The sequence below is a fragment of the Mesoplodon densirostris genome, chromosome 4, assembly GCF_025265405.1.
Source record: "Mesoplodon densirostris isolate mMesDen1 chromosome 4, mMesDen1 primary haplotype, whole genome shotgun sequence".
In the NCBI taxonomy this organism is placed as follows: domain Eukaryota; kingdom Metazoa; phylum Chordata; class Mammalia; order Artiodactyla; family Ziphiidae; genus Mesoplodon; species Mesoplodon densirostris.
In genome coordinates this window covers 95,648,149-95,669,024 of record NC_082664.1, presented here as the reverse complement: position 1 = coordinate 95,669,024, position 20,876 = coordinate 95,648,149, and the positions used below count along the sequence as shown (strand labels likewise).

At 37.0% G+C, this 20,876-nt stretch overlaps 1 protein-coding gene across 4 annotated transcripts in view; it reads right to left on the bottom strand.

Annotated features, from left to right (window-relative positions):
• AP4E1 (adaptor related protein complex 4 subunit epsilon 1) overlaps nt 1-20,876 on the bottom strand; it is a 72,618-nt gene that overhangs the window by 16,353 nt on the left and 35,389 nt on the right. For all 4 annotated transcript variants that reach the window (XM_060096835.1, XM_060096838.1, XM_060096837.1 and 1 more), the window contains 4 exons: nt 17,885-18,187; nt 15,605-15,719; nt 6,195-6,318; nt 1,827-2,085 (listed from right to left, as the gene is read on the bottom strand). In XM_060096835.1, the coding sequence (XP_059952818.1) occupies nt 1,827-2,085; nt 6,195-6,318; nt 15,605-15,719; nt 17,885-18,187 (801 nt within the window). The remainder of the gene's footprint in view (nt 1-1,826; nt 2,086-6,194; nt 6,319-15,604; nt 15,720-17,884; nt 18,188-20,876) is intronic.

Below are 20,876 nucleotides of genomic sequence, written 5' to 3'. Positions count from 1 at the left end.
GGAAGAAAAAAAAAAAAACACCTTAACCCCTACAGTGAACTATGTAAAAAAATTAACTCAGAATGGACCACAGACCTAAAAGCTCATTAAAATGAAATACTCAATACAGCCTAGATCTATGTAACTGAGAACCTTAAACACTAGAAAAATCAGAAGAGAATAGGATTGCTAGAGAAAAGCAGCCATGCAGAAGGACTTATGATACAGATGAAGCATATCCAGTGCTAATCCTGCCTGCTTTGCCCGAGTGAGAGAGGAAAAGTTGGGGATGAGGGGTAAGAGAATACATGCTAATTTTATGTAATTATTTGCTTCCCCTCCTTTCTGCAAGGTGCCATCTGAGTTATAGCTCCTCACAGAATTCATGGCCCCATAAAACAGGGAAATATCTCTTTTCTTTTTTTTTTCAACTATTCTAGTGATAGCTGAGGGGAAAAGAAAAATGTTAAGGGGTAACCCAAAAAGGATTTAACCTAACTTAAATAGAAAAACATCCTAATTACATTTCTGATTTCAAGCCCACCACAAAAAAGTCTGGTAATTAATTTATCACCCTGAATGTTCTCCAGAGAAAGACTCTAACTGAAAGCTATGCACTTCGTTGAGAAGGCAGGAATCCTTCAACATCAGCAATGAGGTTCACAAATCAGGGCTCCATAAGCCTGGATGCACTCTGAACTTGATGCACTCTGACCACTGAGAACTTGCCCTGTCAGTGCCAGGTCATTCTCTGGTACCCTCAGCACAGCCTGCTGGAACAGCTCAAAGACCCAAAATCAGTCACTCTGCTGCTGAACTACAAATGCTGACTGAAACACCATTAAGATACTTATTAATACTTTTAGGCTGAATTTGCTTTTTCTTAGAAAGGAATATCAAGTCTGAAAAAAGTGGGGTCTGGAAAAGAAAGAGATGACAGGCAAAGAGTGTAGCCTAGAGACTGGCCTAGTGTTGACAGAGATGAAGGGAAATTCAACCAAGGGAAATGGAGGATGAAAGAACTGTGATGATGTAAAACTGAAGAAAATATAGCTCTAATCACAGTTTTGCACTAGGTGGGATCATCTGCCCACCAAACAGAAAATTACATGTGGAATTCTCAGATACTCAAAAATAGCACTTGTCCTTCACTCCATTTTTTCATTTTTTTACTAAGAGAATAATATATCGGCATAAAAAGTTTTGAAAATAATAATCGTAATGTCTGAATGTAATTTTCATTTTTGTATTATTCCTTTCAACCTCAATATACTTTTATCTTAACAGTTTTAAGCAAGGTATAAGTAAAACTTCATATTCTGCTTTTTTTGCTTAATATATAAGTATTAATTTTACAATGCAGTATTTATCATTTTTAATGACGAAGTAATATTCAGAGCTAATATAATTTATCTACCAATTCTGTTAGGATATCAAAATTGATTCCTCTTTTTCACTATTAAAAATACCATTTTAAGAAGTATTTTTTCCATAGACATATCAATATTGTTGAACTATTACTATTGGTAATATTTCCATCAAGTCCCCTTTCCACTGAGACCTGTCCTCTCCACCAATGGGGGTGAGAATACACATGGTCCTATTTTTAACTTAATTTGGACCCGGACTCTTGCCCCAACTGACTGGACTAAAGAGAATACCTGACTGAAGCTGAGCCAATTAGATTTCTCTTTCAGGAATATAAAAGGTATGTCACTGGTGGCTCTGGAGCTGGGGAAGCCACTCCTACCATGTGTATAGATAACAGTCACGAGCTTTTGTAGAGCCAGTTTTTTTGTTCAAAACAGGGAATACAGATTCTCAAAGGAATATAACTGACTACTTACCAAATTGATTGTACTTTCTGATCCTAGTCCAACAAATAATGATGATGCCAGCAGCTGCTTTTCTTTCTCTTCTTTAGATTGGGTAAGGGCTTGAGATTGATCGTTTTTTGTTATAATTTGATCTACATTCTCCATTATTATATTCTCTTGAGGGACAGGCAGAGCTTCTGTTTCATCACCAGTTTTGCTTTCCTTCTTGGGAAGATAGCCCTCTTTCCCCCACAATTTCTTTATACCTTCCAGCTTCAAGCTATTTGTCCTAAGGAGATTGATAATGAAATCAAGTCAATTTAAATAATTGCTAAACAGTTACCTTCTTGAGGCGTTTTTAAAAACACATCATTGTCATGACCTTTTAGAAATAGCTTTCATATTATATTCTACGTGCCAGAAATAAAACCTAGATCTTTAGATTTTATTTTAGTTATAGCCAACCCCCCCTAACTCTCCAGCCAAAAGATTTAAGGCAACAGAACTCTAGACTTAGTTAAAAATTTCAGATTATTTAATTTTCATTTAATTCCTTGAATAAGATGTCCAAAAATAGAACTACTGTAAATCAGTTCCTTTCACCTATTGACTTTTCAAAAATACCTTTAATTCTGATGGGTTAAAGATCAGAAATGATGTAAGTTTCATACCTATAATCACTCAGTGAAGGAATTAACACTACATAAATTCACTACATAAAATCCTGTTGAGAGCAAAAAAAAAAAATCATTCAAATCTACTCCTATGTGTAAATTTACCTTTAATCCACAAGGTTTTCTTAATGTGAGCACAAGCTACACTTTCAACTACTATAAATGTACATTTATAAAAATGAATGAGGTTTGATCTGTAGAAGAAAACAGTAGTATTTTTGGAAAAAGCATGAAGGTTAGAAGTTTTTTTATACCTGAGATGAAAAAGAATAAAGTTGTGATTAGAATTAGGACTCACCTACTGTTGTCCCAAAAGCTACAGCTGTGAATCATAAGTGCAGGCTGAAACAGCCAAAGACTGCCTCTATTGTTTTCATATAAGAACCATGTGTCCTTGGCACTGGCTCATTTAAGTATCCCTCTCATGATCCAAAACTGAATTTTTAAAATTTGTACTACAAGATAGGCAGATCGTGAAATGAATCTAAAAGAAGGATTCAGAAATATCTGTACTAACTATTATTCCATTTTAATTTGTTGGAATCATGGTCAGTTTGATTTTCTGTAGTATGCCAGAAACAAAAACAGATCATTATACTTCATACTGAGTGAAGAACTAATGCTATTAAGTACCAACTGGCTGAAAGAAAGTCTAATGTTAATAAAGAATACCCTATAGGGAATTAGTCCATTCCTACTCAATGAATTTTACTGCTGAATGTTCCTTTACAAATATCTTCATTTGTCCCTTTCTTTCAGGTACCGAAGAGTTTTCGAAAAAGTTAAAAAAAACCAAAACTGTTAGTTATCTATCAAACCTCTTAGAAGAAAACCGGTTGATCTTGTGTGAGCGGACAAAAAAGTCACCAGGGGAACCCCTAAAATGACCCCAGCATTTCTAGGATGCTCAACAGCAACAACTCAAAAGGATTCATGAATGCCCACAGCAGGATTACTGTGCTTTTTGTAACCCTGTTTACCAAAACATATCCTTTAATTATTAGGGGGGGGATAAAAAAGAGCAACTCCCCAAATGATTTAAATATTAGTTTAACTAAAAAAAGATAGGTGTGGTAGACCTTGGGATGTTCCATCCAGATCCCCCTTCAATGAAGGACTTTGTTGGCGCAGCTGTTAGGAGCATAGCACCCTTAGGGATTTGCCTCAGTTGCAGAGAGGCACCTCAATTGTAGATCATGCCCTTTTCCAGGGCAGCCCATATCCAATAACTGATGAACAGAAGTACAGAGTCCTGGCCACCCATTTTAGCCTAACTCAGGACAGCTCAGATGGGCCATTCTAGCTTCAGAGCGTCCTATGGGGTCAGCAGACACTGTTGTTGGCACTGCATTGCTTCTTCACCTCTTCCTCTGCCCAAACCCTCTTCTTTTCCTTTCCTTCCACAGTTGTTGATGCCAAGGGCACTCCTTAATATTCTGCATGCTAAATTCCATCTTGGAATGCACTTCCCAGAGAATTCAACCCACAGTAACAGGCAAAAATGAGAAGGGGAAGAAAAAGGAGCCTGCATACATTCCTATCATCAACATAAATTTTCACTGTCATGCATTACATACAGAAAGTCTAAAAAGGAGGTAGATAAATAAGAGAGCAGCATAAAACCATTTCATACACAAAATATGCCTCTTTATGATATGAAACATATCATAAAAAAATTTTTAAACATAAGTCATCTTTGCCTGGATTTTGACAACAATAATAATATAATTCATGGTTTTATATGGTATACCTTTGTGTTGTTTTTTTAATTTTTATTTATTTTTATTTTTTTGTGGTATGCGGGCCTCTCACTGTTGTGGCCTCTCCCATTGCGGAGCACAGGCTCCGGACGCGCAGGCTCAGCAGCCATGGCTCACGGGCCCAGCCGCTCCACGGCATGTGGGATCTTCCTGGACCGGGGCACGAACCCGCGTCCCCTGCATTGGCAGGCAGACTCTCAACCACAGCACCACCAGGGAAGCCCCTTTGTGTTGTTTTTAATCAGACCATTCAAACACAGATGTAGATTATGGCCAAGCAACCTTCAAAAGATTAGGAATGTACTTTGAAATCTAGAAATCCCCATTTGCGGTAGGGTGCTGCTCCGTAATAAGGCTTAAGGTAAGAAATGCTAAATTGGGCTTGCCCCACTCTATTCTCAGCTTGCCAGGGACTGCAGAAGAATGATCATCTCCTCTCTAAAGCTGATTCACCTTGCCAATTACCACTTAGGTTCCTAATCTGAAATAATGTGTGAGCTGAGGTCCTCTTTGGAAAGAAATTTTAAATTCATCCCTCATGTTGCATTTCATGATAACACAGCATATGTATAATTCCTGAGCAGCTTTGCCAAATGTCATTTCTCTGAGGGTAGTACATGTATACATACAGGATTTACAAGGCCCTGACAAGTCCCCCAGATCCTAGTTCAATACTAAAAAAGCAGATGCCATCATCTGTTGTGCAGGCAAAAGGGACTATGTTTCCTCCCTGGGTTTGGAGGGGTTCTGTCTCTCCTTCCCTCGCCCCCCTATTCCCCGTTTGAGGCACTTAATTGCTATCACCACCACCATCACATGCTCATAAACCGTATCTGCTCCCCATGCTTATAATACTGAAATTAAATGTCTGGGAAAGAAAAGGGTGTCAACAGAGCAGGAAAAAAACGCTAAGAAAGAGATTTTGAACTTATGCCATTTCAGTCAGCATATCATTCTACATTGCTCATAATCTATGTGTCATTCTTCTGATAAATACTTCTTATAACCATATCACTGGAAGACTGACAAATGCAAAGATGAACATAAAATAAGGTTACTGCGTCTGTTCAAATGTCATCTTTCAAAGTTGCCATCTTTGAGATTTTATCATTTATTCTAACAATGTTGTCATTTCTCAAAACATTTTTGAACTCTTAGAAGAAGCTCCTTCACAAACAAGAAAGCCATTTTCATTACTTTATGTCACATTGGTATACTGACCAAAGTTATCCAGCTTGACTACTAATTTTATGTAGTAAATTCAGCTTTTGGATAATAACAATAATGATAGCAATGACAATTATTAATTTTAGTAGCTACCATTTATCGATCATTTATTACGTACTGGGTTGTATGAGGCACTTTACATACATTATCTCATTTTATTAACTTAATCATATTTCTAGTAATTTATTCATATTTCCAAAATCAAAATTTACCTAAAAAGGATGAAGATTTGACTCCATGTTAAGACATTTAGACAGATGTATCACCAATTTTCAAGGTGGCTGGAAAGAAGCTCTGAAAGTATTCTGAGCAAAGTACACAGCTTTCTCAAGTGAAGTCCATCATCTTTATGTTCATCTATATATTCATCAATCTTCCAATGAGATGGTTATAAGAAGTAGATTATGAGGAATGCAGAATGATATGAACAGTCACCTCACCTGGGTATATGAGTTCTGATACATTTCTTTAAAAATATGTGTGTGTATGCATGATATGTAGTAATAGCACACACATCATTACTATGTGTAAAGCTTGTATACATTCTATGCTGTCTTGGAAGTAAGCAAGCTCTCTTAAAGTACAAGGACAGGCTATACACTATCAATACCTTGAGAGCAATAAATAGAAACAGCTGAAACAACAACCCATGCAGAATTTAGCTTTCAGGAATCCTTCAACATGTAAAGACATTTAAACACTCCCGTGTTCTCAATTTTAATAAGAAAGGAACTTACTCTTTTAGCCCGGTCTCTGTACTATTCCCAGATATATCTGAACCAAGAGAAATGCCAGCAGGAGACTGTCGTCCAGAGAAGCCAGATGAAGAAAAGGAGAGTCCATATGGTTCAAAACTGAGAACTAGAATTTTAAAACAACAACAGAGGTTCATATTTAAAACAAAGCAAAAATTACGAAAAAAAAGCAAAAAATAAAATAATTGAAGACTAGAATCCAGTGACAATTTTTAAACTGGAAGGGACTTTGGAAATGATCTAATCAAATACTTATAGCAATAATAATAAAGCAGCTATGATTTATTAAAATCTCTACTACAGTCTTCATACAATTAGTTAATCAAAGACAGTCTTTCATTTTTCTTTTTACCACCCTTAAAAGCTAAAAAAGAATTCGATTAGGAAAGACAACTGATAAGCCAGGTCTACTGAAAAGTTGCTGCTCTAATGCAAAAATGTTTAATGAACTATGAATGAAGAGCTGACCATGTTTCTGTTTAACAAAATGCTCTTAGGCACATTCCTGTACCAACTGGACTGATGGAGCCCTTAATGTGAAATCCCCCTTACTGACAAAGAACAAGGTTTACCCAGGTTCAGATTCCTTTGCATCTGTATACCCAAATGAATTCAATCAGAGCCATAAAATTCATATTGTTATTGTGGTAGAGCAGATACCGATATCCACTTTCCTCTTCTTTCTAAGCTACAGAACCTTCAATTCTTAGCTAGGTACATGGCCACCCAGAAAAGAGATGACATTGCCAGACTCCTGTGCCATGTGACTGAATTCTGACCAATGAAATTATATACACATTTTGTGTACAACTTCTGGGAGGAATCCTCCTGGAAGAAAAAACTTCCTCTCTCCCTTCCTCTTTTATGTTCATAAAAAACCATCATCAATACTAGGCTGCCTATTTCCGGATTTCTTTAATGGAAAAGAGCAATAACCCTCCGCCTTGTATAAAGCCCTGCTTTCTCTGTTTTCTAATATGCTATTTAGTTAAACTTAATCCTAACTGGCACATTATCTCTTTGGACTGTCTGGATTATAATACAAAGGACCTTCTTAAATCATAAAAAGTATCTTAGAAAATAAAATGTGAACTTCTGTAATTATTATCCTCATTTTCCAAATGAGGAATCTGTGGCAAAGAGCTTGCCAAAAAGTCACCGAAGAGTACAAAGACAAGAAATGAAAGAGGCAAATGAGAAATCAGATACTCTGGTTCCAGAACTGCACTCTCAACCTTTATATTACACTGTCTCCCTCAAAGGAAACAGCACCTAATCCAAAGAGAACTAAATAAATTAGCTTGTTTGTTAGCTAAATGAATGATATAAAAGAGGAATGACTGTTCACTATAAAAAAATAACGGGCTAATTAATAAACAGGTGAAGGGTTCAGACTAGGTCAGTAGTTTCCAAGTGCTGATTTGATAACCAGGAACAAGCTGACTTCACACAATCTCTCGTGTGTCTTTTTATACACACAACCAGGCTTTCAGAGATATACTTACGGAAGGTATAGGAGTAGGTCTCAAAAATCTGTATCATTTTTTTAAAACTCTCTATGTGATTCTGATTCTGAATCATGTTTGGAAACCACCTGTCTAAATCTAAGGTCCTTTTCAGATAGAATATCCTCTCATTTTAAGCTTTCCAATCATCTGGTTTAACCTTCTATCCCATATTGGCCTCTTTTAAATAGCATCTGTGACAGTAAGTCATCCAGCCTCTGCACTGAATGTTGAGAATTCTTTCACGTGTTTGTTGGCAATCTGTATATCTTCTTTGGAGAAATGTCAGTTTAGGTCTTCTGTTCATTTTTGGATTGGGTTGTTTGTTTTTTGGATACTGAGCTGCATGAGATGCTTGTATCTTTTTGAGGTTAATCCTTTGTCAGTTGCTTCATTTGCAAATATTTTCTCCCATTCTGAGGGTTGTCTTTTCATCTTGCTCATGGTTTCCTTTGCTGTGCAAAAGGTTTTAAGTTTCATTAGGTCCCATTTGTTTATTTTTGTTTTTATTTCTATTTCTCTAGGAGGTGGGTCAAAAAGGATCTTGCCTGTGATTTATGTCATAGAGTGTTCTGCCTATGTTTTCCTCTAAGAGTTTTATAGTGTCTGGCCTTACATTTAGGTCTTTAATCCACTCTGAGTTTATTTCTGTGTACGGTGTTAGGGAATGTTCTAATTTTATTTTTTTACATGTAGCTGTCCTGTTTTCCCAGACCACTTACTGAAGAGGTTGTCTTTTCTCCATTGTATATTCTTGCCTCCTTTATCAAAAATAAGGTGACCATATGTGTGTGGGTTTATCTCTGGGCTTTCTCTCCTGTTCCACCGATCTATATTTCTGTTTTTGTGCCAGTACCATACTGTCTTGATTACTGTAGCTCTGTAGTATAGTCTGAAGTCCAGGACCCTGATTCCTCCAGCTCTGTTTTTCTTTCTAAAGATTGCTTTGGCTATTTGGGGTCTTTTGTGTATCCATACAAATTGTGAATTTTTTTGTGTTAGTTCTGTGAAAAATGCCAGTGGTAATCTGATAGGGATTGCACTGAATCTGCAGATTGCTTTGGGTGGTATAGTCATTTTCACAATGTTGATTCTTCCAATCCAAGAACATGGTATATCTCTCCATCTGTTGGTACCATCTTTAATTTCTTTCATGAGTGTCTTATAGTTTTCTGAACACAGGTCTTTTGTCTCCTTAAGTAGGTTGATTCCTAGTTATTTTATTCTTTTTGTTGCAATGGGAACAATGGGAATGTTTCCTTAATTTCACTTTCAGATTTTTCATCATTAGTGTATAGGAATGCAAGAGATTTCTGTGCATTAATTTTGTATCCTGCTACTTTACCAAATTCACTGATTAGCTCTAGTAGTTTTCTGGTAGCATCTTTAGGATCCTCTATGTATAGTAGCATTTCATCTGCAAACAGTGACAGCTTTACTTCTTTTCCGATTTGGATTCCTTTTATTTCCTTTTCTTCTCTGATTGCTGTGGCTAAAACTTCCAAAACTATGTTGAATAATAGTGGTGAGAGTGGGCAACCTTATCTTGCTCCTGACCTTAGTGGAAATGGTTTCAGTTTTTCACCACTGAGGATGATGTTGGCTGTGGGTTTGTCATATATGGCCTTTATTATGTGGAGGTAAGTTCCCTCTAGGCCTACTTTCTGGAGGGTTTCTATCATAAATTGGTGTTGAAATTTGTCGAAAGCTTTTTCTGCATCTATTGAGATAATCATATGGTTTTTATTCTTCAATTTGTTAATATGTTTTATCACATTGGTTGATTTGCATATACTGAAGAATCCTTGCATTCCTGGGATAAACCCCACTTGATCATGCTGTATGATCCTTTTAATGTGCTGTTGGATTCTGTTTGCTAGTATTTTGTTGAGGATTTTTGCATCTATGTTCATCAGTGATATTGGCCTGTAGTTTTCTTTCTTTGTGACATCTTTGTCTGGTTTTGGTATCAGGGTGATGGTGGCCTTGTAGAATGAGTTTGGGAGTGTTCCTTCCTCTGCTATATTTTGGAAGAGTTTGAGAAGGATAGGTGTTAGCTCTTCTCTAAATGTTCTGATAGATTTCGCCTGTAAAGCCATCTGGTCCTGGGCTTTTGTTTGTTGGAAGATTTTTAATCACAGTCTCAATTTCAGTGCTTGTGATTAGTCTGTTTATATTTTCTACTTCTTCCTGGTTCAGTCTCGGAAGTTTGTGCTTTTCTAAGAATTTGTCCATTTCTTCCAGGTTGTCCATTTTATTGGCATAGAGTTGCTTGTAGTAATCTCTCATGATCTTTTGTATTTCTGCAGTGTCAGTTGTTACTTCTTTTTCATTTCTAATTCTATTGATTTGAGTCTTCTCCCTTTTTTTCTTGATGAGTCTGGCTAATGCTTTATCAATTTTGTTTATCTTCTCAAAAAACCAGCTTTTAGTTTTATTGATCTTTCCTATTGTTTCCTTCATTTCTTTTTCATTTATTTCTGATCTGATCTTTATGATTTCTTCCCTTCTGCTAACTTAGGGGTTTTGTTTGTTCTTCTTTCTCTAATTGCTTTAGGTGTAAGGCTAGATTGTTTATTTGAGATGTTTCTTGTTTCTTGAGGTAAGATTGCATTCTATAAACTTCCCTCTTAAAACTGCTTTTGCTGCCTCCCATAGGTTTTGGGTCATCATGTTTTCATTGTCATTTGTTTCTAGGTATTTTGTGATTTCCTCTTTGATTTCTTCAGTGATCACTTCATTATTTAGTAGTGTATTGTTTAGCTTCCACATATTTGTATTTTTTACAGATTTTTTTCTCCTGTAATTGGTATCGTCTCATAGTATTGTGGTCGGAAAAGATACTTGATATGATTTCAATTTTCTTAAATTTACCAAGGCTTGAATTGTGACCCAAGATATGATCTATCCTGGAGAATGTTCCATGAGCATTTGAGAAGAAAGTATATTCTGTTGTTTTTGGATGGAATGTCTTATAAATATCAATTAAGTCCATCTTGCTTAATGTATCATTTAAAGCTTGTGTTTCCTTATTTATTTTCATTTTGGATGATCTATCCATTGGTGAAAGTGGGGTGTTAAAGTTCCCTACTATGATTGTGTTACTGTCAATTTCACCTTTTATGGCTCTTAGCATTTGCCTATGTATTGAGGTGCTCCTATGTTGGGTGCATAAATATTTACAATTGTTATATCGTCTTCTTGGGTTGATCCCTTGATCATTATGTAGTGTCCTTCTCTGTCTCTTGTAATAGTCTTTATTTTAGAGTCTATTTTGTCTGATATGAGAATTGCTACTAAAGCTTTCTTTTGATTTCCATTTGCATGGAATATCTTTTTTCCATCCCCTCACTTTCAGTCTGTATGTGCCCCTAGGTCTGAAGTGGGTCTCTTGTAGACAGCATATATACGGGTCTTGTTTCTGTATCCATTCAGCCAGTCTATGTCTTTTGGTTGGAGCATTTAATCCATTTACATTTAAGGTAGTTATCTATATGTATGTTCCTATTACCATTTTCTTAATTGTTTTGCGTTTGTTTTTGTAGGCCTTTTCCTTCTCTTGTGTTTCCTGCCTACAGAAGTTCCTTTAGCATTTGTTGTAAAGCTGGTTTGTTGGTGCTGAATTCTCTTAGCTTCTGCTTGTCTGTAAAGGTTTTAATTTCTCTGTCAAATCTGAATGAGATCCTTGCTGGTCCAGTAATCTTGGGTGTAGCTTTTTCCCTTTCATCACTTTAAATATGTCCTGCCACTCCTTTCTGGCTTGCAGAGTTTCTGCTGAAAGATCAGTTGTCAACCTTATGGTGATTCCATTGTATGTTATTTGTTGTTTTTCCCTTGACGCTTTTTTTTTTTTTTTTTTTTTTTTGTGGTATGTGGGCCTCTCACTGTTGTGGCCTCTCCCGCTGTGGAGCACAGGCTCCGGACGCGCCCGCTCAGCCGCCATGGCTCACAGGCCCAGCCGCTCCGCGGCATGTGGGATCCTCCCAGACAGGGGCACGAACCCGTGTCCCCTGCATCGGCAGGCGGACTCTCAACCACTGTGCCACCAGGGAAGCCCTCCCTTGATGCTTTTGATAGTCTTTCTTTGTATTTAATTTTTGATAGCTTGAAATATGAGTCTTGGTGTGTTTGTTCTTGGATTTACCCTGTATGGGACTCTCTGCGCTTCTTGGGCTTGACTGACTATTTCCTCTCCCATATTAGGGAAGTTTTCAACTATAATCTCTTCAAATATTTTCTCAGTCCCTTTCTTTTTCTCTTCTTCTTCTGGGACCCCTATAATTCGAATGTTGGTGTGTTTTACGTTGTCCCAGAGGTCTCTGAGACTGTCCTCATTTCTTTTCATTCTTTTTTCTTTATTCTGCTCTGTGGTAGTTATTTCCATTATTTTATCTTCCAGGTCACTTCTCCGTTATTCTGCCTCAGTTATTCTGCTATTGATCCCTTCTAGGGAGTTTTAAATTTCATTTATTGTGTTGTTCATCATTGCTTGTTTGTAATTTAGTTCTTCTACGTCCTTGTTAAACATTTCTTTCATTTTCTCCATTCTATTTCCAAGATTTTGGATCATCTTTACTATCATTACTCTGAATTCTTTTCAGGTAGACTGCCTATTTCCTCTTCATTTGTTTGGTCTGGTGGGTTTTTACCTTGCTCCTTCATCTGCTATGTGTTTCTTTCTTCTCATTTTGCTTATCTTACTGTGTTGGGGTCTCCTTTTAACAGGCTGCAGGTTCATAGTTCCCGTTGTTATTGATGGCTGCCCCCAGTGGCTAAGGTTGGTTCAGTGGGTTGTGTAGGCTTCCTGTTGGAGGGGACTGGTGCCTGTGTTGTGGTGGATGAGGCTGGATGTTGGCTTTCTGGTGGGCAGGACCGTGTTCAGTGGTATGTTTTGGGATGTGTGTGACCTTATTATGATTTTAGGCAGCCTCTCTGCTAATGGGTGGGGTTGTGTTCATGTCTTGCTAGTTGTTTGGCATAGGGTGTCCAGCACTATAGCTTGCTGGTCACTGAGTGGAGCTGGGTCTTAGAGTTGAGATGGAGATCTCTGGGAGAGCTTTCACAGTTTGATATTACATGGAGCCAGGAGGTCTCTGGTGGACCAATGTCCTGAACTCGGCTCTCATACCTCAGAGGCATAGGCCTGATACCCGGCTGGAGCATCAAGACCCTATGAGCCACACGGCTCAGAAGAAAAGGGAGAAAAAGAGAAAGAAAGAAACAAATAACAATAATAAAATAAAATAAAGTTATTAAAATAAAAACTAAAAAAAATTATTAAATTTTTTTTTAAAAATTAAAAATAAAAAAGACAGAAAGAAAGAAGAGAGCAACCAAGCCAAAAAAACAAATACACCAATGATAACAAGCACTAAAAACTATACAAAAAAAAAAATAGAAAAGAAAAGGACAGAACCCTAGGACAAATGGTAAAAGCAAAGCTATACAGACAAAATCACACAAAGAAGCATACACATACATACTCACAAAAAGAGAAAAAGGAAAAAAGTATATATATCTTTTGGGAAGTCTGAGGACTTCTGCCAGCATTCAGTAGGTGTTCTGTAGGAGTTGTTCCACGTGTAGATGTATTTCTGATGTAGTTGTGGGGAGGAAGGTGATCTCCATGTCTTACTCCTCCTCCATCTTGAAGTTTTCTGCAGTTCTTTTATACCTTGATCATTTGGCTATACCTCTCTGACCATCCCCGGCTGTTATTAATTTTATTTTTTGAGAGACTAACAGTCTAAACTTGATGTGGTTTTCAAAAATCCATAGTTCGGTAGACAGGAGATTATCCTGCTACTTTCCCTTATTATCTGTGGTTTTATCTAACATTGGGGCTACAACATATTCAAATACCATTTTAACAGAATAATCCACACTGATTCCTCAATGCTTTTCTTGGGTAGGAACTGGTAATAAAAGTTTGTTCCCCACTATCCCACCTATGTTTGCTAATTCTCATTATCTTACAATATTTTCCTGAAGTTTATTGTTATGAACTTGGCATTTTTCTACCCAAGAGAGCTAAGTACTGTATCCTTCATAAAAGTGACATTTGACTACTACTCTGCAAATGGTTTTTAAAAATCTCAAACAAGATCAGTATCAGAACCGATTGCCAATTGAAGGATTCCAGAATTAACAACTTTTTAGGCAGAAAATACCTATTTTTCCCCAACTCTTCACTTTATTATCTTATAATAACCACAATTATAAGATACATGACTTTATAACTTATTCTTCAAGTACATAGCATAAGCACTTGCTATGTTCTGTCTCGTAACTGATTTCCTTTTCCATGATATAAAAGACAGTTTAGGCTCATGAAATTTCACTTTTGCTTTAGAGAACTTTTGAAAAATAGGTTTGGGAGGAGAGGGGAAGAGCCTAATTTGACAGTTTAACCCCATTTATAATGATGATTCCATGGTCAAAAATGTACTTGGCAAATGAATATACTAGCTTGGGGAGTTCCAGGTCTATTATATTTGCATCAGCCACTTAACTTATTTTAAGAAAGAAGAAAGGCAGTGCCAGAAGTTAGGCTCCTTGTCCTACCCCCTCTTGCCTACCCTAGCCTTGAATTGCAGTAATAAGAGCAACTGATGGGGAATTCCCTGGTGGTCCAATGGTTAGGGCTCTGTGCTTTCACTGCAGGGGGCATGGGTTTGATCCCTGGTCAGGGAACTAAGATCCCACATGCCACACAGCACAGCCAAAAAAAAAAAAAAAAAAAAAAAAAGAGCAACTGATGGCCCCCAGACATTTGAAAATAAGGAAATATGACAACTGGACCATGTCTCCCACTCTGGAACTCCAGATTTTCACTCCATGCCTTGGATGTCATAAGGCCTCTATATGCACTATAGTCAGAGGTTGGGCAACTGTAATTCAAAACTTTATTTCCCCCCACATATTCTATCAATATATGAGGAGTTAAATGGGAAGGAAACTGATTACCCTTTGAAAGAAAATTGTATTTTCTAGGGCTTTAGGTATCATTGTGCTAAATAATGTCAAAAACTTTAAAAGAGCAAATATTTCTGCAAAAAAAATAATATCAAGCCCATTATTAGTGTTTATACTTTTTGGTTTCATTGTAGGATCAACCATTTAGTTGTACTCATATGCCTAGCACAGAACCTAAAAAATAGTAAGTACTCTACAAAATCATTAAATAATGAATAGGAGAAAAAAAAAAGACCTTTCAGCATTGAACTTTTCAGTATTAACATTCTGAATTCCTATACAGATAATATTCAATGGTCTCCCTTTATTCATATATATATATATATATATATATATATATATGTATATCCCATCCACCATCAAATATCTCAGTGATCTCCTCTTTACTAAAATAATGACAGAAGTCTTTCCCTGACAGCCTACATTTTTTAAATGTAAAGTTATTCTTTTCTTTCTAGGCTGTTCCTAAATTCACTGATCAGATATTTCGCTGGAGGAAGCATTTTAACACACTTAAGCTATACAAGATCGTTCAGAATAAAATGAAACTCACTAGTTCATAGTAACCAGAGTTTTCTTCTGAAACTCTTCTGCAGATATGCTCACGCTGATATGTCAGCCCTTTAGCACAGTGACCAACATGGTAATTCTACCTTCAAGTTCTTTTAAAATTCCAGGATGGCTGCCATATCTTAGGTACTTAAGTACATGAAACCTATGACTTTGGGAACACCTCTAGGCTAACTTTTTTTTCCTGTTTACCCCAAACAAGGTCAGGGTGAACAAGTCACAAGCAGACTTAACAAGAGATAATGAATCTCCTCAGTTATTTACTTACATGACTATAATATCAACTGCATTAAAAAGTGATGTCCCTACAATCTAGCTTATTATAAACCCATGAAAAATTACCTTTTTCCTGAGAAAGCTTTTCCTCCTGCCGTTGGTGGTGAGGTTTGTAAGGTGCTGCCCCCTGACTTAGTTCTTCAGCCACAAAACCATCCAGAAAAGATAAGGAAGCATCTACCTATATTAAAGTAAAGCAAAAATTAGGAATTAAAAAAACTTACTCTAAACAGTAGACTGCACATTCACAGAAGTGATTTCAGCCCATATTTCCTAAAAATAATTTTTAAGTAAAAAACAGAACTTCAACTCTAAAATTGCTACTCAACTCTCTATCTTTCTGAAACATCTATAATCAAAACACTCAGCTAAGAATATAACAATATAAGTCATGTGCACTTATTATTCATTTCACTGCACTGCAAATACATTTTTGAGCATCCAACATGTTAAGGCATCATGTTAGATGCTATAACTGAGACAAAGTAAGACACAAGTCCTGCCTCATAAGACTTGTAACCTACCAGAGGAGAAGACACATACACTATGAGCTATAGTGTCTACATTAGTTTCCTCTTGCTGGGGGCTAAAAACAAAGCCCCCATCAAAGGCTAGTTCCTTCTGGAGGCTCCAGCAGAGAATAGGTTTCTTGTCTCTTCCAGCTCCTGGAGGCTGCCAGCATTCCTCGGCTTGTGGCTATATCACTCCAATCTTGGTTCTATTGTTACTTGGCCTTCTCTTCTCTGACCTCTTGCCTCACTTTTATAAGGACCCTTGTGATTATATCATGCCTACTCAGATAATCCAAGATAATCTTCCCATTACAAAATCCTTAACTTAATCAAACCTACAAAGTCCCTTTTACCATATAAAGTAACTTATGCACAGATTCCAGGGATTAAGATGTGAATATCTTGGGGAGGCCCATTATCCAGCCTCCCACAGTGCCTTTGATTTAACTATCCTATTCCATTCTACCTAAAAATGCTTTGTTACAAACCTGTGGAAAATTACTTAATTTCAATAAAGTACAAGAATAGAAAGGTACAAGAGAATGCTTAAATGAAAAGAAATAAAGAGATGAAGAAAGAGTAAGGGGAAAAGGAGAAAAGAAACAGTTAGGGGAGAAATAAAAATGAGATACACAAGAGAACATAGCAGTAACGACCTCAGAAACCACAGATTTGCCTCTCCTAATTTAGCCAAGTGTATACAAACAGCTCAGATATAGAACAGCAGGTAATTCTCAAAAAATTTAAGTGGCATGTCACACTGTGCATTTGGCAAAGTTTAGTTTTGATAAGATTTTTTTTGAGTTTTTTTTTCCATGTGGACCACTTCTAAAGTCTTTATTGAATTTGTTACAATATTGCTTCTGTTTCATGTTACCGTTTTTTGGCCACAAGACATGTGGGATCTTAGCTCCCCAACCAGGGATTGAACCCACACCCCCTGCATTAGAAGGCAAAGTCTTAACCACTGGACCACCAGGGAAGTCCCTTGATAAGATTCTTAAGAGATGAAGCCATGTCATCATCATCATCTTTTGTTGGAAGAAAGGGCAGTAGAGTAACTAACTAGTTTAATACTATGTATAGCATATTTATTCATATAGTCTCTGGAATGCCTACCAAATGTTAAACCAAGGCCTCTGCCCATGAGGAGCTAATGAAAAAAATTAATGAACAAAGGTTCAAAATGAATAAAAGCCATGAACATCTGAGTCATAATTAGTGGGAATACTGCCCATCCTCCCCACTTCTTCAACTATATGACATCTAATATAAAAATCTGAACAAATCTGACTTCCTTTTGGAAGTTTTCAGATTTACACCAATCTGACAGAGCACTCAGAGGTGAGCAGTAACTAAGTGCTTTGGATTAAAAGCAGCACTGGCTGAAAGTAGGTGGAAGAAGAAAAGGTGGTTGATCAGGTTCCAAAGTAGTAAAGATTTAGATAGTAGATGGACAAAACAAAATGGAGAACTGTTTTTTTCTTACATTCTCCAAGAAAAGAGAGCAATAATAAAATGACATTATTAGAGAAGTTCAAAGGAGATAAAATTTTTAAGTTCTCAAATTATTGTATGTTAAAAGAGATTGTCATAGACTATAAACCCCTGCACTGAAGTTCTCCAGAACAGATTAGTCTTCCTAACTATTTAGGATCACTACTGAGTAGAAGCTCTCAAATGCTCTCTCACACTAATGTGAGAAAAATGCCAACCTTCATCTAAAATGCTACAGAAATTACATTTTGGCATATTCCAGATATATCACAAATGCAAGAATTATTCTGTTTAAAGACAATGCAATTTTGTAAAAGATGGAATGCAGATATCTTACCACCATGTCTTCACAACTCTTATCAACTGGAAGCAAGCCCTTCATAAATTCCACATTCTCATGCAAATGTTTTAATTCAAATGCATGCTGTCTCAAACAAGTATCCAAAGATGTGGTAAATTCCTGGATTAATCTCTCAACTATAATAGAGGAGTGTGCTTGAGGTGTCAACTTGGTCACAGCAGCAATTATCCAGGCTTTTGTTTCTGAAGAAATGGAGTCACTCCTAAGTAACTTGTAGAGCTTGGTTATAACTTCCTCTGGTGTTTCCTTATCTAAGAGGTAGGAATACTCCCCTAAAACCTAAAACAAAGAAATGTATATATACAAATATCAAGTTATATAACAACTATACTCAGAAATCTAAACCAAGTGCCTACTGCCGGAGTGAATTTAATTTATACTAAACATATTCTCATGGTGAAGAAATTATTAAAGATACAATTGTATATTTTAGGTTCAAAATTACACCAAGAATTGGAAGTGAGTACAAAAAGGTTTTCCACATCTTTATCGTTAACTATATATAAAGTAGCATACCGTTACAAGTTAGCTTTCTTCTGAACTTCCAGGTTTGGATGTTGGTTTTTAAAAGCACTTTCACATTCTGTTACTATTTTTTCCAATAAGCATTTAAACAAGTGGTTCTCACATACTAGTACGCATAAGAGCCACCTGAGGTGTTTCATAGAAATACACATTTCTATACTGTCCTCCCAGATAATCTGATTTAGTATGTCTGTGGTGGGGAACTACAATACACATTCTGAAAAAGCATCAGCTGATTCTGATGTAGATGATCCACAGAAGAGACTCTGACGAACACTGATCTATTTTACACATACTCTTTCCTACATCTAATTTATTCAGGTGATATATAATCCTATCGGTCTAAGGATCGTTAATAAACTTGTAATTCATGGAGTGTGAGATCTTTCCTAAGTAGTATTTATGAAGTATATTCATGTATAATACTGGGACCAGCAAGAAAAAACAGTGAGGTGAGGTGATAGGCAAGGGAAGATTTATGGCTAGTAACAAGAAGAGGAAAAAAAAAGAAATAGGACTACATAAATTCAATCCTTAAATAGTAAGATAACTTTTTGACTGGTTTAGTAAAAGATGGAAGGAAGTTCTAGAAGAACAGGTAACCTAAATCCCAGTTCAAAAATCAATGGACTTGAGCTTCCCTAGTTGCACAGTGGTTAAGAATCAGCCTGTCAGATGTAGAGAGTGGACTTGAGGACACAGGGAGGGGGAAGGGTAAGCTGGGATGAAGTGAGAGAGTGGCATGGACATATATACACTACCAAATGTAAAATAGACAGCCAGTGGGAAGCAGCTGCGTAGCACAGGGAGATCAGCTCGGTGCTTTGTGACCACCTAGAGGAGTGGGATAGGGAGGGTGGGAGGGAGAGGCAAGATGGAGGAGATATGGGGATATATGTATATGTATAGCTGATTCACTTTGTTATAAAGCAGAAACTAACACATCATTGTAAAGCAATTATACTCCAATAAAGATGTTAAAAAAAAAAAAAGAGTAGCCCCCACTCACTGCAACTAGAGAAAGCCCGTGAGCAGCAACGAAGACCCAATGCAGCCAAAAATAAATAAATTAATTAATTTTAAAAAAATCAATGGACTTAAGCTTCTGGGAAGATAGAGTAGGTGAATTTTTCCCCTATTCTTCCTGCTAAGTACACCTAAAAACCCTTGATGTTATACATAAAACACATATACATAGACTGAAAGGTAGAGAAAAAAAGGCAGATCACTAAGAACCTTGGGACCTAAGGAACAATACAGTGGGTTATCTGTTGCCTCATATACCTCAGACTGGGTACTTGAGAGCCAGCAACCTAGAAATGCCAGTGGGAAAGGACAAAAAAGCCCCAAGAAAAGCCTGCCCTCTACCCAAAGGGCCAGGAAGACAGAAAACTTTCAGATAATAATCCTTCTACTCCAGCCAAGCACCAAATAGAAAAAACTGTAGCCCCACCCATACCAGCAAAGGTGGAGTGGAGAGTCAAGACTTCAACCCCTACCAGGTTGTAAAAAGCATCCCAACTCCCCAGCAAGGGTGGTAACAGAGAGACTGAGTGAAAACCAGGAACTTCATCCCCACCAAGCTGTAGAAAGGCCCACCCTTTTGCAGTGTCTGTGAAGACTACATACGAAGCCTATACTTCACCTCCACCCAAGTTTAAAGAAGTAGCCCTCCCCCTCTCTGCTGGAGTGGTGTCAGGGGAAGCCTAGCAGAGACTCGGGCTCAGTGGAGGCCACATAGTTAGAGATATCTACACCCCATCTCAACACCATCACTGAAAGAATTAATCCACATCTATAGAACACACCACCCAACAATAAGCACAATACCCACTCTTTTCAAGCACCCACAGAACATATAAGACAGATCATATCTTAGGCCATAAAATAAACCTCAACAAACTTAAAAGAACTGAAATTATAGAGTACTTTCTCTGACAACAATGGAATCAAACTAGAAATCAGTAACAGCAAAGATAACAAGAAATTTTCAAAACACTTAAAAACTAAGCAACACCCTTGCACACACTCTTTCCAGGAAACAAAAGAGGAAAGAACACTCCCAAGCATTTTATGAAGCCAGTATTACCTTGATACCAAAACCAAACAGAGTAGAAAAAAACAAGAAAACTACAGACCACTATCCCTCATGCACAGAGATGCAAAAATTATTAACATGGTCTCAAGAAATCTACAAAAAACAATTCTAGATTCATAAGTGAGTTCAGCAAGATTGCAGGGTATAAGAAAAAATACAGAAATAAACCTATACACTAATGTCCACTAATCTACAAAAAAAGGAAGCAAGAGTATAGGACAGAGAAAAAACAGTCTCTTCAATAAGTGGTGCTGGGAAAACTGGACAGCTACATGTAAAACAATGAGATTAGAACATTTCCTCACAACATATACAAAAATAAACTCAAAATGGATTAACAACCTA